The following is a 19,575-nucleotide window of genomic DNA, read 5'->3' on the forward strand; positions in this document are numbered from 1 at the left end:
TAGAGAAGACCGGCAAATGTTTAAAAAAGACCTCCCACAGATAACACTTGGCACAGCCTGTTGTAAAACCTTGACTCCTTGACTCTATGGAAAGAGAAGTACACAACGCTGCTTTCTTAACCAGTAACAGCTTTAATATGAGTTTATAGCTTGCATGTATTTTAGGAATCCAAACATACTTTCATTTTCATTTACTTGATCAAGAAATAAAAAGTTACACAATTCTTGACAACCAATTTTAAGCTTTAAAAAGATCTTGAAAAAACACAAAGATCAAGTGTTTATAAAATAGAAGATATTTAAAATGAGGAGAAAATAATAGGCTGGCAACATAGGTAGGTGATCTAGCTCATTTTTTCCTAGCTTGCTTTTCACATTTTTCTTGGTTCTAATCTAAACAAGACCTATAATTTTTCAGACCCAACTAGAAGTTTCCAAAATGGGTCCTGTACTCCAAAGGAAGATTCACTGCATCCCAATGTCTTAATCTTTCTACAGTAAGTAGTAACCACTCTGTATTTTTTTCCCATTCCTTTAAACTACTTCTCACCCTAGCCAACAAGTACCTTTTCTAACCAGTTCTGTTTTATTCTTGCTTATCACTCTGACTGGTTTAGATGCTTATAACTTGTAATTTGTATCCAAAGTTGACCTAGGTAACAAAATAACTTTTAAACATTTCTGTGACATCCCTTGACACCTACTTCTCTAATTTTCATACTAGCAATTATTAATGATTGGACTCAAATCGTCATTATGGCTTTCCAGTCTTGAACTACTTCATAGAGTCCTATTAGAATAAAATATTTGTTGCTTTTCAGTGCATGTCCACCTATGTGTGTGTGTGCGAGCGCACACGCGTGCATGCGTGCACACACACGCGCACACACACATTTTAATATGCCTGTATGACTAAAACTATATAAATATTTTAAAAAATACTTGTTTCTACTGGCAGTTTCACTGACATTCTTATTTCCACATATCCAACAAATCCCTACCACTAGAAATTCTACTAATGAAATTCTTCCATTCATCAATTAATTCAACAACTATTGTTTGAGAAACTATGTGTCACTTAATAGAAAAAAAAAAACCTTTGCCATTATGACTTTGATTTCAAATGTAGAGAGACAGAAAAAAACATAAACTAATTAATATTTTCAATTATTATAAGTGGTATGAAGAAAAGAAAACATGGTAAAGGCATAAAAAAGGAGAGATAGGAGAGGATGCTATATTAGGAAGAATGGTCAAGTAAGAATTCTCTAAGTCTTCACATCTCAAAGGAAACCTGAATGATGTTTATTATCATAAGGGTTTGAAGAAAAGTACTGATGAGTTTACAAATTCCTAAGGTGGGAATCCATGTAATAAAAAGGTCAGGGGGCTAGAGCACAGTGAACTGTAACATATAAGTTCCACAATAAATTTTAATTGAGAACCTTAGTAAGCCCTGTATATATTTCATAAGAATTGGTATACCTGAAAAAAAAAAAGAGAATAACAAGCTGTTTTAAGATGTATGGTGGATATTCTGACTAGTTAAAAAAGACTCATTCTTCCACACTAGTCTTGCAGAAAATGTGATTTGAATGAACGTGGCAGGAAACTTACAAATCATTACAGGTCCTGACCTCGGTGCTCTCCTGTAGATTAAACCACAGGATTGATATATGATATTAAATTACAATGTCAGAGCATTTTATTACTATGCTATAAACCACAATAATATCTATGTTTTTTACTTTTGATAGTACTATGCATAGCATTTTCCGCTGGCCATTAGATATAGAATTTTGCAAAACAGTATAGTTAGACTAATGTAAGAGACTATCTAAGATTTGTTTTCCAAGATTCTGATTAAAAAAGAAAACTGTATCCAGAAATAGGTGCAATGAATACACTTACTTGTTAAAATACATAAAAGAAAAAGATATTCTGTGTAAGAAATCACACCTAAAAAATAAGAAATAGTATTAGTTATGTTATATATAAAATATTTTATCATGTAAAATATTATTCTTATTATCCATAAGTAATAATAAAGAACTAACAGTTTTAAGGAAAATGCTAAGTATTATTTTAAATGATACTAAACTATTATTATAAATCATAGCAAAATAAGCAACAGAATTTTTTTGCTTCACATGCCTCTTAGAAACCAATACAAAATTCCCATTAATGTTCTCAGATATGTTGGCAAAAAATTGCAAAATTATTTTTACTTATAGTTGTAAATTTTAAACTTGTTAGTTTTCAAAGCATAAATCTAACATGAAATTAAAAGGCTGGAAATGATTAACATTGTTAAATGCTTAATTACTTTTTAGTAATACTTTTTTAAACATTCTTTTTTTTGTTATTTAAAGATTTTATTTATTTATTTTCACCTAGAAGAGCTGGGGTGTAAGCCAAGGTGTGGTTGGTGATAGGATTCATCAGAGACAGAGTGGGGAGCAAAATGGGTGGATTTACTAAATACACTGCTAAGGAAAGCAGAGGGTGAGACAGGAGAGGTCTGCTGCGCCACATGTGGGTTCGTTCTCTGGCTGGAGATGGAACTCAGGCCATAATGGTGATAGCACTGAGCCTTAACCCCTAGGTCACCAGGGAGGCCCTTAGTAAAACTTGAATAAAACTTTTAGACATTCTTGCTTAGAAATTTGATTTCTGTATGGCATTCAAAAAATAAAATGCTATAGTTATCACCCTCCTGCTTGTTATTTGTTATTTTTGGTAAACTAATACTTTTATTAAATTTACTTTAAGAATTTTTAACTAAATGGCCTTACTCTTTCTGTGCACTGCAGCCTGAATTCTTGGTAATCTTAAAATTACCAACTTTAGAGGTATTTATTCAGAGAAAATAAAAATATACATTCTATAACTAATATTCTTATTTTTGGATTCTAAAACCCAAAATTATAATTAATGGTTTGATTCAGTTTCCAAGTGGATCCTGAAAAATTAAAATCAAGTGTAAACCAATAACCCTTATTCATGTATAAAGTAGTCCTGATATTTGACAAAGGATATAAAAAAAAATCCTTAATCAGATTGTGACCTTTAAAACTCCACTTTACCTGATGTGCTCCCAGGCTACCCTCTTTGTCAGAGAACAAAGAGAGAAGGGTCACTGTCAGGCCGTTTGTCAGAAGATGTGCCGGCAGCTGGGAGGAGGCCTGAAAGCATTCCCTCCTGTGTTTATACTAGAGTGCCATGACCTATAGACAGTCAGTTCTGGGTGATCGCCATGAATGTTATGGGAGAAAGATTCTGGAATGGTGAATGTATATAAAGATACCATACCTATATTTCATAGGGATTCCTCAGAAATAAAAAACAAGCACAAATGTAGGAGTAAAAAAGGGAAATGAGGTCAGGAAATAGGCTCTCTGCCGCCATAATTCCATCACGCTGACTGCTGTTCTGATTTGTTTGAATATGTAAGTTATGTTGGTTGGTATAAACAAGTTTATGTCTTTCGTTTGATGATTAACTCAAGATATCTCTCAGTGAAGGATTAGTTAACACTGAAGAGTGCTGATCTTGATCACGACAGGCAATTGTCTGTAGGACTCAGTAAGCTTTGAGGTGGTGTAATCCACAGGGAAGAGAACAAAGTTAAAACACATGATATAGGGCCTCCCTGGTGGCGCAAGGGGTTAAGCATCACACTATGAAGCTATCTGCAGCCTCTGCAGCACAAGTTCGATCCCTGGCCAGCCAGAGAGCAACCTACATTACGTGGCAGACCTCTCCTGTCTCGCCCGCTGCTACCCTCAGCAGTGTATTTCAGTCAATCTGCCTGTTCTGTTCCCCGCTCTGTCTCTGGTGAATCCTCTCACCCCCGCATCTCTGTCCTATACCCCAGCTCTTGTATGCATAAATAAATAAATCTTAAAAAAAAAACCACATGATATAACTTAATAAAAATGGTCAAGGAAAAGAGATAATACTACTGAATATGAACTGTAGATTCTTAATGCTTCCCAATCACAAAAATGGAAAAAAGGCTAATTCTGCAAATTATTTTAAAGATAAAAAATTAAATAAAAATAAATTTTAACAGGTTTCTTTTGGAAATTCAATTTTAAAAATTCTAAGGAAAGTTCCTTAGAAGCATTACACCATTTAGATCCAATATGTTTCATTACATTTGGCTATTACAACTAAGTCAGTGCAATACATGTTTTTTCATAAATGTTGTATACCAATTAGTTTTTTGTAAATCTGCTCAACATTTTCTTGCTGGGCAATATTTTAAACAACTTAGATCCATTTTAAAATTAATTTTCAATAAGTCTAAATTTTTAGCTTTAAAATTCCTTTGCCACTTCATCTCTTTATCTATAAAGACCCTCTTTAACAATTTATTTCACCTAAGCTCATGGTTTTAAAACTTTTTGGAAACATGGATTCTCTTGAAAATCCAATTAGTATGATAGATCTTCAGTGATCTATGGTAATCATTAGCCACATGTAGCTATTTAAATTCAGATTAATGAAAATTAAATAAAATTACAAATTCAGCTCCTCAGTTATAGTAACCACATTTCAGGCACCTGATAGTCACATTTGACTAGTGGCTATCAAATGAAACCAAACCAAAATAGAAGATTTCCATCACTGCTAACAGTTCTATTGGGTAACACTTAAATAGATCATCTTTCTTAACAAAAATATGCAAATATGCATATAACATAAGGAAGATTATGACATGCTTAAAGCCAGGGCTTCCAGATTTAACCCTCCCCTTAATTAAAAACAATTTCCTTCTTCCGTGCATTCATCTTTCTCCAATTATATTTAATCCAACTGTATCTTCCCATGAGAGTATTAAGGAAATAGTTTTTAAATTCACAGACTTACCTGATCCTCTGAGCTTTAAATTTTTCTTATCCTATCATCCACTCTAAGATTTCAATGGCAATCTTTTTTTTTTTTTCAAGATTTATTTATGTACATAAGAGTTTGTGTATGCCAGAGATTCGGGGGTGGAGGGGTGAGAAGATTCACCAAAGAATGGGGAGCAGTTCTACTGAAATACACTGCTGAGGGGAGCAGTGGGTAAGACAGGAGAGGTCTGCTATGCCAAGTGGATTAGCTCCCTGGCCGGTGATCAAACTTATGCTGCAGACTGCTGATAGCTTCATAGTTTTGAGACTTAATCATTCCTTGCACCACCAGGGAGGCCCTTCAATAGCAAACTTTAAGACAATTTCCAGGGAAAAAAATTCTAAGAGCTTTTAAAGACATTTTGGCTGAGAAAGATTTAAAACCTAGTTATGAAAAGCCTACAATAAAAGATAAGGTGTATCCTCTGTGCAGAGTCCATAAAAACCAGGTGGAAGGAAACTGAATCAATTCTACCTAGAAAAAAAATACATGGATTATAACTACTCTTAAAAGTATTTGTCTTCATGGTAGAGTTTACCTTGTAATATATTTGAAGATATGAATATTATAGAAAAAGTAAAATAAAACCACCCTTAATCACATTACCCAGAAACAATCATTATTAATATTTTGGCATTTTTATTTTCAGATTTTTCTCTGTGTATATGCAGTCACACCTGTAACTGTAAAATTATTTTAAGCATGAGGAAAATATGTGTAAATGAGTAGTATACATAACTTAATATCAATACCATAACACATAAGTACTAAATTAACTTACCTCTCTCTTTAAGATTTCGAAATAGCTTTGATGAGCCCTTCCAAACAGGAGGTGTTTCTGAAAGCATATGACTTAATTCCTATGATAGAAGGTATCATAATATTGATTAATAGGTAAACTATTTAGTTATAAAATAGATGAAAATATTTAAACATCTGAAAAATTTTGTCTAGGTAAAAGACCTGAAACACCATTGTATTTATCCTGTTCTACTGCTGTGGTTCATTCATCCAACAAACCCAGTATTTGCCCATAGTCTAGTCTTTTTTTATGCCACATAAAAAAAGTGATGAAGAAGAGAAACCAAGTCTGCCAAGACCTTGAACTTGGACTTCTAGTCTCTGAAACTGTGAGAAAATGAATTTCTACTGTTCATACCAACAGGGCAAATTAATGCACTCCATTAGCTTAGACCTGCATTAGGTGAGGTGAAGAGTAGTTGTGTTAGACTTATATGCTTTGCAGTTAATTTAAAGAGAATATCTCTAAAGTTTCATAAATAAACATGTTAATATAGGCTTTTGAAGGATTCTGTTTAACTGATTAAAGAAATTGCCTGGATTGTTAATATTGTTGGTTTTTTTTTATACTCAAGTCTCTAATACATACAAAAATACAAAAGGAATATATATGCATATACACATATAATTTAAAATTATAAATTGTTAAGAAATAGACTACTACCAGAACTTTAGAAGCCTTTCTGTGCTCTCACTGATATTTTCCTCCATCTTACCCAGAGGTAAATACTGCCTTTAATTTTATTATTTATCGTTGTTTAATTTTTCCACCTATAAGTGTATACTTTTAAAAAAAAGATTTATTTATGCATATATATTGCATATAAATGCATATGCATTTATGCATATCTGTTTATTTATGAATTTAAGAATGGGGATGTAAGCCAGAGGTGCAGGGGGTGAGAGGATTCACCAGAGAGTTGAGAGCAGAACAGGCAGATCCACTGAAATACACTGCCAAGGGGAGCAGAGGTGAAGGCAGGAGAGCTCTGCTGTAACATGTGGGTTGCTCCTTGGCAGGAGATCGAAGTCGTGCTGCAGCAACTGGCAATAGCCCAACAGTGCTGTCTTTTACCCCTGTGTCACCAAGGAGGCCCTATAAGTGTATTCTTAAACAATATGGTTTCACTTCCCTAGTTTGGGACTTTATATAAATGAAATTATACTTTATATTTTTGTGAATTGCTTTTTTATTTTTATGCTTCTGATTTTATCCAGTTAAAACATTGCTCTAATTCATTTGTTTTCACTGTTACATTATCCATTGTATGAACATATCACAATTTATTTATCATTTCTCATATACTGATATGGTATTATGGTGTTTTGGCTATCATGGGTAATCTGGAACATTTTTATAAACCACTCTTGCATATAAGTTAGGGTTTTCTCTAGGAATATACATTGGTGTGAAATTATTAGGTCATTTTCAAGATCAGCTTTACTAGGTACATGTGCACGCACTATTGTAGACTTTATACCCAGGGGTGCAATTGCTAGTTATTGCAATTGCTAGTTTAATTTTAGTAGATAATGCCAAACTGTTTTCCAAAATGGGTCTACCAATTTATATTGCACAGGAGAGTTCTCACGGAGCCACCTTTTCACCAATCCTTGGCATTGTTCACCTTTTTACTTTCTGACAATCTCTGACAATATGGAGGGTAAAAAAGTGGCACTTTGTTATGATTCAATTTTCAGGAAAAATATGTATCTATTCCATAGTATACATGTACATATACGGGGTGCTTCCATATGTACACCAAGAGCTTTAACTTACATGTTTGGAAAGTGACTTCCATGTTTTAGCAACTGTAATAAACAAACAAAATAATTAGATAATATGTCACGTAATATAAATTCAAATTCAGTAACCCCTTATATCTACAACTCAAAACACTGAATTTTTATGTCTAAAAGACAAGGTCTTTTTTAACCTTGTATCTAAGATATTTTATTTATACTTTTGCTTCAAGTACAATAAACTATAACAAATAATATCAATAGAATAGGAAACACATTTTCTATAATCACTATTTTTTGGGATTTCTGGATTTATAAAAGTGTTAACTTACTTCAGATTACATCCTATGAGCTTAAAAACACAATAATGACATTTATTAAATACATTATATTATAAAATTATATTAGCATAGAGAAATCTTAATTTTGAGGTGTTACCCGTGACCCCAGCTGTATTAGTATCTCTGAATATAATTCATAGGTCAGGTCATTCTAGGGCAAGTGGCAGAGAGAAAAAGAGATGAAGGAGCAAGCAGGAAATGTGGCAGGGAAATCCTTGTCCTGTTTTCTATCCCCCCCATCAACTATACAGGAATCATCTCTGGAATGAAAGTGTTATTATTGCATAAAATAGCTGGGATCACTTTATTTTCTAATTCCTTTCACACCTCTGAAGAGCCCAAACAATATAAATCTTATAATACTGGAATAAATGTGCAGTCAATTTTATTGTTTCTTTTGCTGAAATTGAACTCTGGGAATAATAACACCTGCCCAAGAATTGTATGTGATTAATTCCTATAATACAGTTGTAGTAGAAACTGGTGAATCAATTATTTCAGTTACATTACAATAAGGACAACCAGTAATGTTTTCTACATTTTAATGTGTAGCTATTTCTGTATAATTAACATTATATAATTTAAAAAATATATCAATTTCAAAATGATACAACAGACATAATTGCTACATAGCTTTCATTTTTCAAGACAATATAAAAAAATCAATTGAAGATCAAAAAAGAATGTTTTAAAATTTAGTAAAATGATTTTCACGGAGAGAGATTTCTTCTCTATATAACAACATTCTTCCTTTACCCTAGATAGTTTATGCAAATGTGTAGTCAAGTTATTAAAATCATAGGCTTAGTTCACACTTATTCAAATATGTTACCATACTATGCCCACCAAGTACTAATAACCCTCTACCACAGTCCACTGGATACCCTTACCTATACTGTAAAACATACAGTGTTTTAAACTAATGTTACCTCAATTAAAAAAAAATTATATATATGTAAAATAACAGATCTACAAAATAAAATTTAGCATTTAAACTTAACCATGATACTACACATATTCAGTTAGTAAAGCTATCCTCTTCATAATGAATAAATCAATGCAAATAAGATTTATTACTCTTTTGCTTTTGAAATATAGCAGTTAAGAAAAGAAGAAAAATAAATGGTACAAAAGTACATGTACATGCTCTTATGCAATGCACAGAAGCTATTTATCAAAAGAGGAAGTTAGACACACTCTTGAGTTTTGTAGGGCTTATGAGATTTCCAGAGTAAATTAATCACAAAAGACATATTCATTCTGCCGGATATGTCACCTTGTACAATTTTATTAGCTTTTTTTAATAAAGACTAAAGAGCCATTAAGATCGTTCTTCAAAGGATTTTCTGATTTTCTAAATTCCTTATTTTATATGAAGTTACAACATATATAAATATAACTTGGGTGAAGAGGAACTTCAATTCTATTCAAAATATTTTATTTAAGTTATAGGTTGATATCCATTATATTTTCAATACACACTTAATACTTTTTAAATACTTTTATGTTTATGTGAAGTTTTGTTTTTTTTTTAAGATTTATTTAATTTTTTTATTTATTTATACAAGCACTGGGTACAGTCAGAAGCGCAGGAGGGTGAGAGAATTCACCAGAGCCAGAGCCGGGAGCAGAGCAGGCAGAAAGACCTAAGTACGCTGCTGAGGGGAGCAGCGGGCGGCAGGAGAGGTCTGCGAGCCATGTGGGACCCTCCTCCCGTGGCCGGGGAGCAGCCGGGGATCGAACCAGCGCTGCAGAGGCTGCGGGCAGCTCCGCAACCCAGCGCTCAACCGCTGCGCCACCCGGGAGGCCCTATATGTGAAGTTTTTAAACAATACATCTTTTAAAATTAAAATAGTTGAAGCTATATGAAAATAATTGCCTATTTTTGTTCTAGAAGAGAAATTCACCTTATAATTTTTATTTAAGCGAGGAAAATAAAAATATTTTCTAGATTTCAGTTATAATCAATAATCAGAGGTTTATCTTGATTAACATGTTTGAACTATAATTATTAAGTAAATGTTTATCTTATGCAGTAAATGTTTATCTTTTTTCCTGTTGAATGCCATAAAATTATATCAAGGATTTTTAAAAATAATGGATATGAATTCAGATAACGATGTTGATGATGATGATGACAAAAGCTGCCAATATTTATTAAGTGCTTATTATATTTCAGGTACTATGTAAATACAATTGATATGATTATTTAATCTTTAAAGAACCATATGAAACTGTTACTAATTTTACATTTATAAATAAACAAAAAATTAAATAACTTAACCACGTTCTCAAAACTAATAAATGAATGTCAAGGTTTTAACATGCTTGTTTAACTTCAATATGCTACTTTGATATGATTATGATTAAATATTTAGTGTATGAAATATTTCTAAGGCAAATATTTTCTTTTAAAAGTCTATACTTTCAAAAAAGTTTATATAAATATCGATCTTTAGTAATCATTGTAATTATATTTTTTTAATTGATGGTTAGAAGTTAGTTGATATTTGTGGCTATTAAATATCCAGTGCGAATTTTTTATAATGGAACCCAATTATATCTCCCTAGTTATATTTGATACCTATCGAAAAAATCACAAGTCATTTCCTAGAAGCAAGAATCTAACAGTAAACTTCAAAGAGTGCATTATGAAGAAAAATTTCAAGAAAGTAATGTATTTAAAAATTTCAAAACATGAATTTTTAAATCATTAAGTAGCTCAAAGATTAACTTCACAAATACAAATTTGACAAAATGAAAGAATTTTATATTAAAAATACCATTGATATTACCAAAAATATTAAGTTTTATCAAATCTACGCTAACTTAATAAAAATGAAAAATCCACATTGTATAAAATCAATTAAACAATAATATATGAAATATATATATAGTTACATATATGTAAGGACCTTTTCCATGTACAAAGTTTCTATACTCAGAAAACAAAGTATAATAAAAAGACCAAAAAAAAATGTAGAAATAACCACTTCCAAGGCAGAATATGGGTATCAGGTACATGGTAAATACTCAATAAATCTTAATAAAGGGGCCTTAGTTTCTAGATGTTTCTATCACTATTACCTTACACACTCCTAAAATGAACTACTATGGAATACACCACTTACTCTCTTGATCCCTTGTGTCTGGCTTATTGTAGTTCCCTCTCCTTTAGTTGCGAGCCTCACAAACCCCTATCACACTCTTTTATGATGAAATCTCTTCAATTTCTATGCCAATTACTACTACCTTTCATTTTTCTTTTTTACGATCCAACATCTTGAAAAGGGCCTTTAAATTTACTGTTCATTTCTTCATCTTCTACTCACTCTAGCAATCTGATCTTTGTCCTACACTGAAATGTGAATTTTTAAAAATCATCAATTACTATCATATTAGTAATTTCTAGTAGATATTATTTTCCAACCTCATCTCCTTGACTTCCCAGTATCATTCCACTCAATTGACCACTTTGATCATTTCCCTTGACTTCTATTCCTCCATACTCTTTTGATTTTCCTCCTTCTAAGTGTATCATTTTGACACTTCTCATTTCAAGTCTTTGTGCCTTCATCCTTTAAAATGTTAGACTTTCGGGCCTCCCCGGTGGCGCAGCGGTTGAGCGCTGGGTTGCGAAGTTGCCCGCAGCCTCAGCGGCGCCAGTTCGATCCCCGGCTGCTCCCCGGCCATGGGAGGAGGGTCCCACATGGCGCGCAGACCTCTCCTGCCGCCTGCTGCTCCCCTCAGCAGTGTACTTCGGTCCTTCTGCCTGCTCTGCTCCCGGCTCTGGCTCTGGTGAATTCTCTCACCCTCCCGCACTTCTGACTGTACCCAGTGCTTGTATAAATAAAACAAGCAAACAAACAAACAAATAAATAAATAAAACATGCCTCTATTAAAAAAAATTTTTAAAAAAATGTTAGACTTTCTCAAGGATTGGTCCTTGATCACCTATATTCTCAGAGTATACTGCCTCTGTAGGCAATCTGATCCATGCACGTTGCATTAATTGCCAAGTATGTAGAGATGAATCCTGAATACATGTCTCTATACATCCTCTACCCTGATATCCTATGGAAACAATCTGAAGCACCAAAAATTAATTCATTAAGAGCTAATCTGTGGAGTAGTCAAGTTACCAAATTGAAGATTTGTTTTTTTAACTTTTACAAATATTTTTTCACTTCACATATTTTCCATTTCTTGTTGTTACTGTAGAGAATGCTTAAGATCTAGTCTCTTACCAAATTTGAATTCTACGGATACAGTATTGTCAACTACACTGGCCATATTATAGATTATATCTTGAGGATTTATTTTAAGGTGTGGTTTTGCCATATCCCAGTCTCTGAAGAAAGAATGGCTGTAATTGTTCTAACTGAACTGAAGGCATTCATTTGACACTTTAAGCAGACTATCAGTAAAACAATTCATTTGGCACATAGATTTTCAATAAAATGAAACCAATGATCAAGAGACAGATACAATGGCCTCTCTGGTATCTCCTCTTCTACAAATCTAAGGAATCTTAAATACTTTACATCCAAAATTGAGGTTGTGGTTTTCCCCTTCAAACCCGGTTCCTACAGCCATTCATCAAATTAAACAGCCAGAAATCCTCAGTACTCAGTTCTCCATCACTGCTATTACCACTATCATTAGAAGCTTTTGAAAACTAGACAAGAGTCTCTTCTCTGATTTGCTCATGCCCCCCACTGGTCCTCTCCAATCTAGCTCCACCCTGAAAGACCTTTTCAAAACACAATCTAATCATGGTATGCCCCTGTTAGAAACAAGAAAACAGGCCCAAAAGGGAGTTACTTTTGCAAAACCCCATGTAACCAAATCAAATTAGTTTCAGCTCTCCCAGAAATGAATCTTAAACTAATCAATCAGGAATCACCTGATCAATACTGGTTAGGTAATCTGACTAACAGACCCCTATCATCTAGAAGAAGGTAACTTTGCCATAACCAATCTACTCTTTTTTGCTCTATATAGCCTTGTTTTTTCTCTTTTACCTATAAAATCCTTCATTGTGCACAATTTCTGAGAACTCCTTTCTATTTGCTGGATTTGATGCTGCCAAATCATAAAATGTTAAATAAAGCCAGAAAAGTCTTAAAATTTACTCAGTTGAATTTTTTTTTAATACACCAAATTCTTCTGCATCTTAAACTGCCAGAATTCTTCATTCCCTTTAGCATAAACAAAAATGCTTAATAGAAGTTTACAGACTCTGAATGATTTGGCCCTGCCCCACATATCCAGTCAATCTCACTTTATCCTTTATTCCTCCCTGCTCTTCACACTACAGCCACCAGCTCTTCTTTTCTCTCTCAAATGTACCATATTTGTCATGGACCCATAGCTTATGCCTTTCTTCTGAAATTACAACCTTCCAACTTCCCATTTGCCTAGTTAACTTTTATTCATGATTCATATTTCATGTCAATATTTATTTCCTTGTGGAAGGCTTCCCTGTACTCCCTGGCTAGGTCACTTTTCAAAAGTAAACTTTACAACGCCAAGTGGCTTTCTTTCATGGCACTTATCACATAACAGTCTGCTATATTTTTGTATGTTTCATTGATCAGTGTTGGTTTCTTCTGCCATGCTCTAAGCATCACAAGGGACAAGGGTATTTATTTTTTTTGCTCCCCTTACCACTGTATCTCCAGAGCCACGTGTAGTACCTGGCACTCAACAGGTGTCATTGAGTACATGTCATTTAATATGCTATGAGATGAAATGGAAAGTGTGCATAAAGCACCTCTGTATCCCAAGTACTATAGTTGTCTTGAAAAAAAAAGCACTGTGTAATTATTTGAGCTGTAAAGTGAATTTTTTCCTTTTTTCAGGAACACAATTTTTACTTGTCTGACTAAGACAAATTATGGTTATTTAGAGCGAGGTATTTCACAGACATTTTCTTACAGATGAACAAACTCAGCTTGTTGCTTAAGCGAAACCGTTGACATGTTTATTGCCAATGATAGCATTAATCTTTCCAACAAAAATTAGAATTTTGGACTACTTGTATATGTCACCATGAGTTTGACGGCTTTCCAATACATAAAACTTTTCTGATAAGTTTATGAAAATATTAATGAATGTCATTTTTTAAAATAATGAAATAAGGAAACATTTGGAAAACTGCACAACTCAGAGAACCAATAATCTTCAGTTGATGAAACAAGATTATATAAAAGCAAAAGATGCAGTGCATATTGTTACAGGTCATTGATTTTTTTTTTTAAAGATTTATTTATTTATGCAAGCACTGGGTACAGTCAGAAGTGCGGGAGGGTGAGAGAATTCACCAGAGCCAGAGCGGGGAACAGAACAGGCAGACGGACGAAATACACTGCTGAGGGGAGCAGCGGGCACAGCAGGAGAGGTCTGTCAAGCCATGTGGGACCCTTGCCGGCAGCCTGGGATCGAACCGGTGCTGCAGAGGCTGCGGGCAGCTTCGCAGCCCAGCGCTCAACCGCTGTGCCACCAGGGGAGGTCCCCAGGTCATTGATTTTTAATGTAACAAAAGACAAAAAGTTTCAGGTTTACACTGCACCAAAATTTTAAGAAACTATCACTAACCAAATGTTGATAATAGCGTTAAAGAAGAACATTTACAATTATCTGAAAAAGCTATTAAAATACTACTCCCTTTTCAAAGGCTTGTAATCATGAGGCAAATTTTCTTTGCATATGTACTTCATGAGAAACAATGTATTGCAACAGACTGAATACAAGAACAAATATAAAAATCCAGCTGTCTTCTCTTAAGTTAGACATTAAAGAAATGTTTCAAGAATGTACATAATGCCAAAAAGTTTGAGAACCACTGTTTCATCACCTAGAAAGGTGAGAAACAATTAGTCTGTATCTGCACTACAGGAACCAGGACAAAAACAGCAAAGATACAGGCAGAATCTTTGCCCCGGTCCAACCTCAAAGGCTATGACTTCACTTACACTCTTCAGGCTAGACCTAAGACCTAAATAGGTAAAACACACACTCATTATGAAGACTATCAAGTGTCTTTAAGACCGATATTCTGTAAAGAGGATACCAGTAGGAGTATACAGGAAATAAAAGTCTGGTAACACTGTATAATATAACGTCTTCTGAAATACCACATTACTTGGTTAGTTCTGAGAAACTTAACACTGCTCCACACTTTCATAAACTTGAGATAACAAAAAATCTTATAAAATTAGGTAAATTTTAAAATATACTTACATTTGGGCTCATCTGTTGTAACAGCCAAAATAAAATCATACGGAGTCATGAATAACTGCCCTTCACATTCTATAGAAGCAAACAAACGAAAGCGCCTTTCCCGAGATGTAGCATAAAGGTCCAAGTCTTCAATGTCTGTTCTGCCAATAGCAGCCTAAAGTTAAGAAAGCAAATATATTTGGACTATGTGAAATGCCATTTCCTTTTATTAAATAAAATGTCAGGCAAATGATTAAACTTTTTCAACTATTCTGAAGACTAAACTTTTCAAAACCTTAGCAGGTAGTCAAATAAAAATGAGAATGATTGACTCCCACTTTTATTTTTTTTTTAATTTTTTACATCATTGTTCATTTTTAAACAATATTTGCTCCCCCCCAGAACTCCCCACTTTTAATGGTGTGTAAGAGAGAGAACATAGTCCCTACATTTAAGAAACAGTCATTCTATATGGAAGGACAAAATATTAGTCAAAGAGATAAAAGACACAAACATGGAAAAAGGAAATGAGTCAAGTTAAAGAGAAGAAAAGCACCATAGGTTGAGGTTAATAAGAAGGCTTCAGGAGGGCCTCCCCGGTGGTGCAGCAGTTGAGCACTGGGTTGCGAAGCTGCCTGCAGCCTCTGCAGCGCCGGTTCGATCCCCAGCTGCTCCCCGGGCCACCGGAGGAGGGTCCCACATGGCGCGCAGACCTCTCCTGCCACCCGCTGCTCCCCTCAGCAGTGTACTTTGGTCCTTCTGCCTGCTCTGCTCCCCGCTCTGGCTCTGGTGAATTCTCTCACCCTCCTGCGCTTCAATTCTCTCACCCTCCTGCGCTTCTGACTGTACCCAGTGCTTGTATAAATAAATAAATCTTTAAAAAAAAAAGGCTTCAGGAAGAAGAAAATAGGAATTTTTTTAATATTTTATGATGGAAGAGATATGAGCATTCTAGATTTACTCAGCATATTTTAAGGATGGCAATAATATTCCCAGAGCAGAGGACCGCATTCATGGAAAAGGGTAGTGACTTTAGGAGATTCTTGAGTGAAACAATGATACAAAGAAAATGGGTACCTTAGAAGAAACTAATCTGGTATAAGAGACAGGCAGGTTCAACGGATTATTAATAACAATTACTCAGGCAATCCATAGGTGTAGGGAAATCGTTTTGGCTTTGCTATGGGTGAGAAGAGAGAGACTGAAAAACTCAATGTCAATGCTTGGGATTAATCTCAGTGAATACACCTCCGGGGTCAGTCTATGGTCCTAGATCTCTTTCTACACATACATGCCAAGGGTTCCTTCTTCCTCCGAGGGCAGGGAAACCAGTCTTATCTGTGATCACAGTTTACTTTTCTGCTTTCTTCTTGGTAGGCCTTTTCCGTGAACCCAATCAATCAGGACTCATCACCAGTAAACTTCCTGGAGGAACATTGTGTGGAGCTCCTGCTGATTTTACTCACAATTATACACCATGGCTCAAGTCTAACAATCTGAATCACAATTTTTTGCCTCGGATGTCTATACATGCTATTATCTAATATGGACTTGACCCATAACTTCTACCCATACCTAGTAGTGCCACCGCTACTATGAGACGCCTTGTTTTTTCCTCCAACTTCCTTAAGCATAGTCTGTATTTGTCCCAGAAAGCCAAACCTGCTCTACCACTGAAAACTGGGAATTTGATCCACCTTCTATGAGCTAATGCTGACAACTCCTTCTCTTTAACCTCAGCTAACAATCAATTAACAAAGCCTGTTGTTCTTCCTCTAATTTCTCACATCCACCCACTGCCATTACCTTTGTTCAAACACTCTCTACTTCCCTTAAACTTCACAATAATAGCCTAACTGTGATTTCTGCCTCCAATACATCCTATACCGAGTGAAAGTAAGAGCAAACATGTAGAACTACATAGAACAATTTTTTTTAAAGATTTATTTATGGATACAAGAACTGGGGTACAGGCCAGAGGTGTGGAGGTGAGAGGAGTCACCAGAGACAAGAGTGGGGAACAGAACAGGCAGATTGACCGAAATACACTGCTGAGGGGAGCAGTGGGCAAGTCAGGAGAGGTCTGCTGTGCCATGTGGGTAGCTCCCTGGCCAGGGATCAAACTCATGCTGCAGTGGCTGCGGATAGCTTCGTAGGTTGCATCTTAACCCCTTGTGCCACCAGGAAGGCCCTAGGACAGTTTTTATTCTTTAACTTCCTGAGTATCAGAAGAAATCTGACCAAGTAAAGTTAAAGGTTTTCATTAAAACTCCACTGTATGAATTCTTATTTACTTATTGCTTTAGCAATAAGTAGTATCCATCATGTTGGATAATAGCATTAAATGAATATTTAACATCAGTTAATGAGTTGAACAGATATTTTAAGTGTGCCTATTTTATACAAATGAATTATAAAATAGCCAACTGTCAGATTATTTACTTTATCTAAAACTGTTTGAGGGACAAATATGAATAAATAAACTTGTTTTAATCATGTTCTGCCTTACATATGCCTAACCCCCTTCAAACTTTCAGCAGTCCACATGCTTCTTTCTTTGTAGTTTATGAACAAACTATTTTCTTAATGAATGAATTGATGACTCAGATGAAGAAGTTAATATTTTTTTAACTGTAATAGAGTTCTAACTAAAACTTGACAGTGTTTAGGAAGATGACACAGAGCAATGGTCCGTGAAGTTCAATTGAGGATACCTGACTGACCTACTAGATTAAGGAAAGAGGCAGTTTTAGGCCAGTAGGCTATCACTACGTTGGAAGTACTCAGACCTTTAGAAGTCTAAGCTTGTTTTTAAACTTTCCAAAGTTTAAAAAAAAAATCTAAACCTACAGACCTTTAAAAGATATATACAAAACTATTTAATTTCAAAAACATTTCAGGGGCCTCCCTGGTGGCGCAAGGGATTAAGCACCACACTATGAAGCAGTCCTCAGCCTCTGCAGCACAAATTCGATCCCCAGCAGGCCAGGGAGCAACCCACATGGCGAGGCAGACCTCTCGTCTCACCTGCTGCTCCCCTCAGCAGTGTATTTCAGCCAGTCAGCCTGTTCTGTTCCCCGCTCTGTCTCTGGTGAATCCTCTCACCCGCCGCATCTCTGGCCTGTTCCCCAGCTCTTGAATGCATAAATAAATAAATCTTAAAAAAAAAAAAAATTCAGCATTCTAAACATACAAAAAAAAAAATAGAACACTGAGGTTCTTAAATTTTCATTAATGCACTGATTCTTCACTTTGCTGACAATGAAGAGTTTTAGTTTGTTAAAAAATACGTTTAAAATTATTGCACAGGGGCCTCCCCGGTGGCACAGCAGTTGAGCGCTGGGTTGCAAAGCTGCCCGCAGCCTCTGCAGCGCCGGTTTGATCCCTGATCACCAGGTAAGGGTCCCACATGGCTTGCAGACCTCTCCTGCCGCCCGCTGCTCCCCTCAGCAGTGTACTTCCTCACTCTGCCTGTTCTACTCTCCGCTCTGGCTCTGGTGAATTCTCTCACCCTCCCGCACTTCTGACTGTACTCAGTGCTTCTATGAATAAATAAATAAATCTTTAAAAAAGAAAATTAAAAAAAAATTATTGCACAGTTTAACTAAAGCATCCAAACCCTTCTCATGCTAGCTGTTTCCGTTTCCAATCTAAGAATGGCAGGTCACTTATACAAAAATAAAACAACCTGAAGCTAAATGGATGACCACTGCTATGTCCACAAAGCCAGCCTCACAGAGTATGTCCTGAGCCTTCCAAAAGGTGTTTCCCCACAACTTCAATGCCAAGCAGGAGGCATCAAGAGTATCTCTTGGTTGTTTACATCTTTGTATAAACTATGGATATATGTATAGTCAATAACTCAGGATTTCTAAACCTTCTGAAGTTTTAACTATTATGAGCATTCACAAATAAGAACCAATAAATAAAGGTAGAAATGATAATCAAACCAGTTTACTAATCCTCTTGGCAGTCCTGTTTGCCTAGAAATGACAATGATCTTGTATCACGTTAATGTTCTGAGCCTTTTAAAAAACAAACAGAGCCATTTCCCTCGAGCACGTTGGCATGAATCTGTGGGTATAATCCTTATATTACAAGAAGTACATCTGTATTCACTGGCTGATCTACTTTATTTAATACCTTCTTTTGTTATCTAAATCCAATATATCTTTAAAAAGTTAATTTCTAAAGCCTAAAATTAACCTAAACATCTTTCATTAATATCTTCTGTTTCAGTAAGTGATAAATTTTACATCACAAATTGCCAATATAGTAAAATCTCATCAATAAGTAATAAGTAGTATTGTACCTAAGGCAAGTAAGAAAGCTAACTTTTATGTCAAAAAAGCTGAATTAAAGCCATTTAGTTATTAAAATATTAATTGCTAAAATGAAAATCTTTCTATTCTATCCAATATTATGGACTTATTAAATAAGCCTTTCAAAAGTATACTGGTCAAGTAAAACCAGACCATTTGTGATGCACAGGGAAGAGACTGACAGGAATTACAAAAGTCATGTCATTTCAGGAAAATTCTTAATTTCTATATGTTGACAGTCA

General features: G+C 34.9%; 1 protein-coding gene across 10 annotated transcripts in view; it reads right to left on the minus strand.

The window, feature by feature from the left end:
• The window catches only part of MICU3 (mitochondrial calcium uptake family member 3), a gene marked incomplete at both ends in the record, with an annotated part of 67,837 nt that overhangs the window by 29,092 nt on the left and 19,170 nt on the right, over positions 1 to 19,575 (minus strand). For 5 of the 10 annotated variants that reach the window (XM_084231369.1, XM_084231373.1, XM_084231370.1 and 2 more), the window contains 4 exons: positions 1,912 to 1,959; positions 5,684 to 5,762; positions 7,484 to 7,515; positions 15,033 to 15,186. In XM_084231369.1, coding sequence (XP_084087495.1) covers positions 1,912 to 1,959; positions 5,684 to 5,762; positions 7,484 to 7,515; positions 15,033 to 15,186 — 313 coding nt within the window. Of the gene's footprint in view, positions 1 to 1,911; positions 1,960 to 5,683; positions 5,763 to 7,483; positions 7,516 to 15,032; positions 15,187 to 19,575 lie in introns of those variants that run through there. The other 5 variants (XM_084231368.1, XM_084231371.1, XM_084231377.1 and 2 more) reach the window with 5 other exon arrangements.

This window comes from Talpa europaea, assembly GCF_964194135.1.
Source record: "Talpa europaea genome assembly, chromosome: 4".
Taxonomy (NCBI): Eukaryota; Metazoa; Chordata; class Mammalia; order Eulipotyphla; family Talpidae; genus Talpa; species Talpa europaea.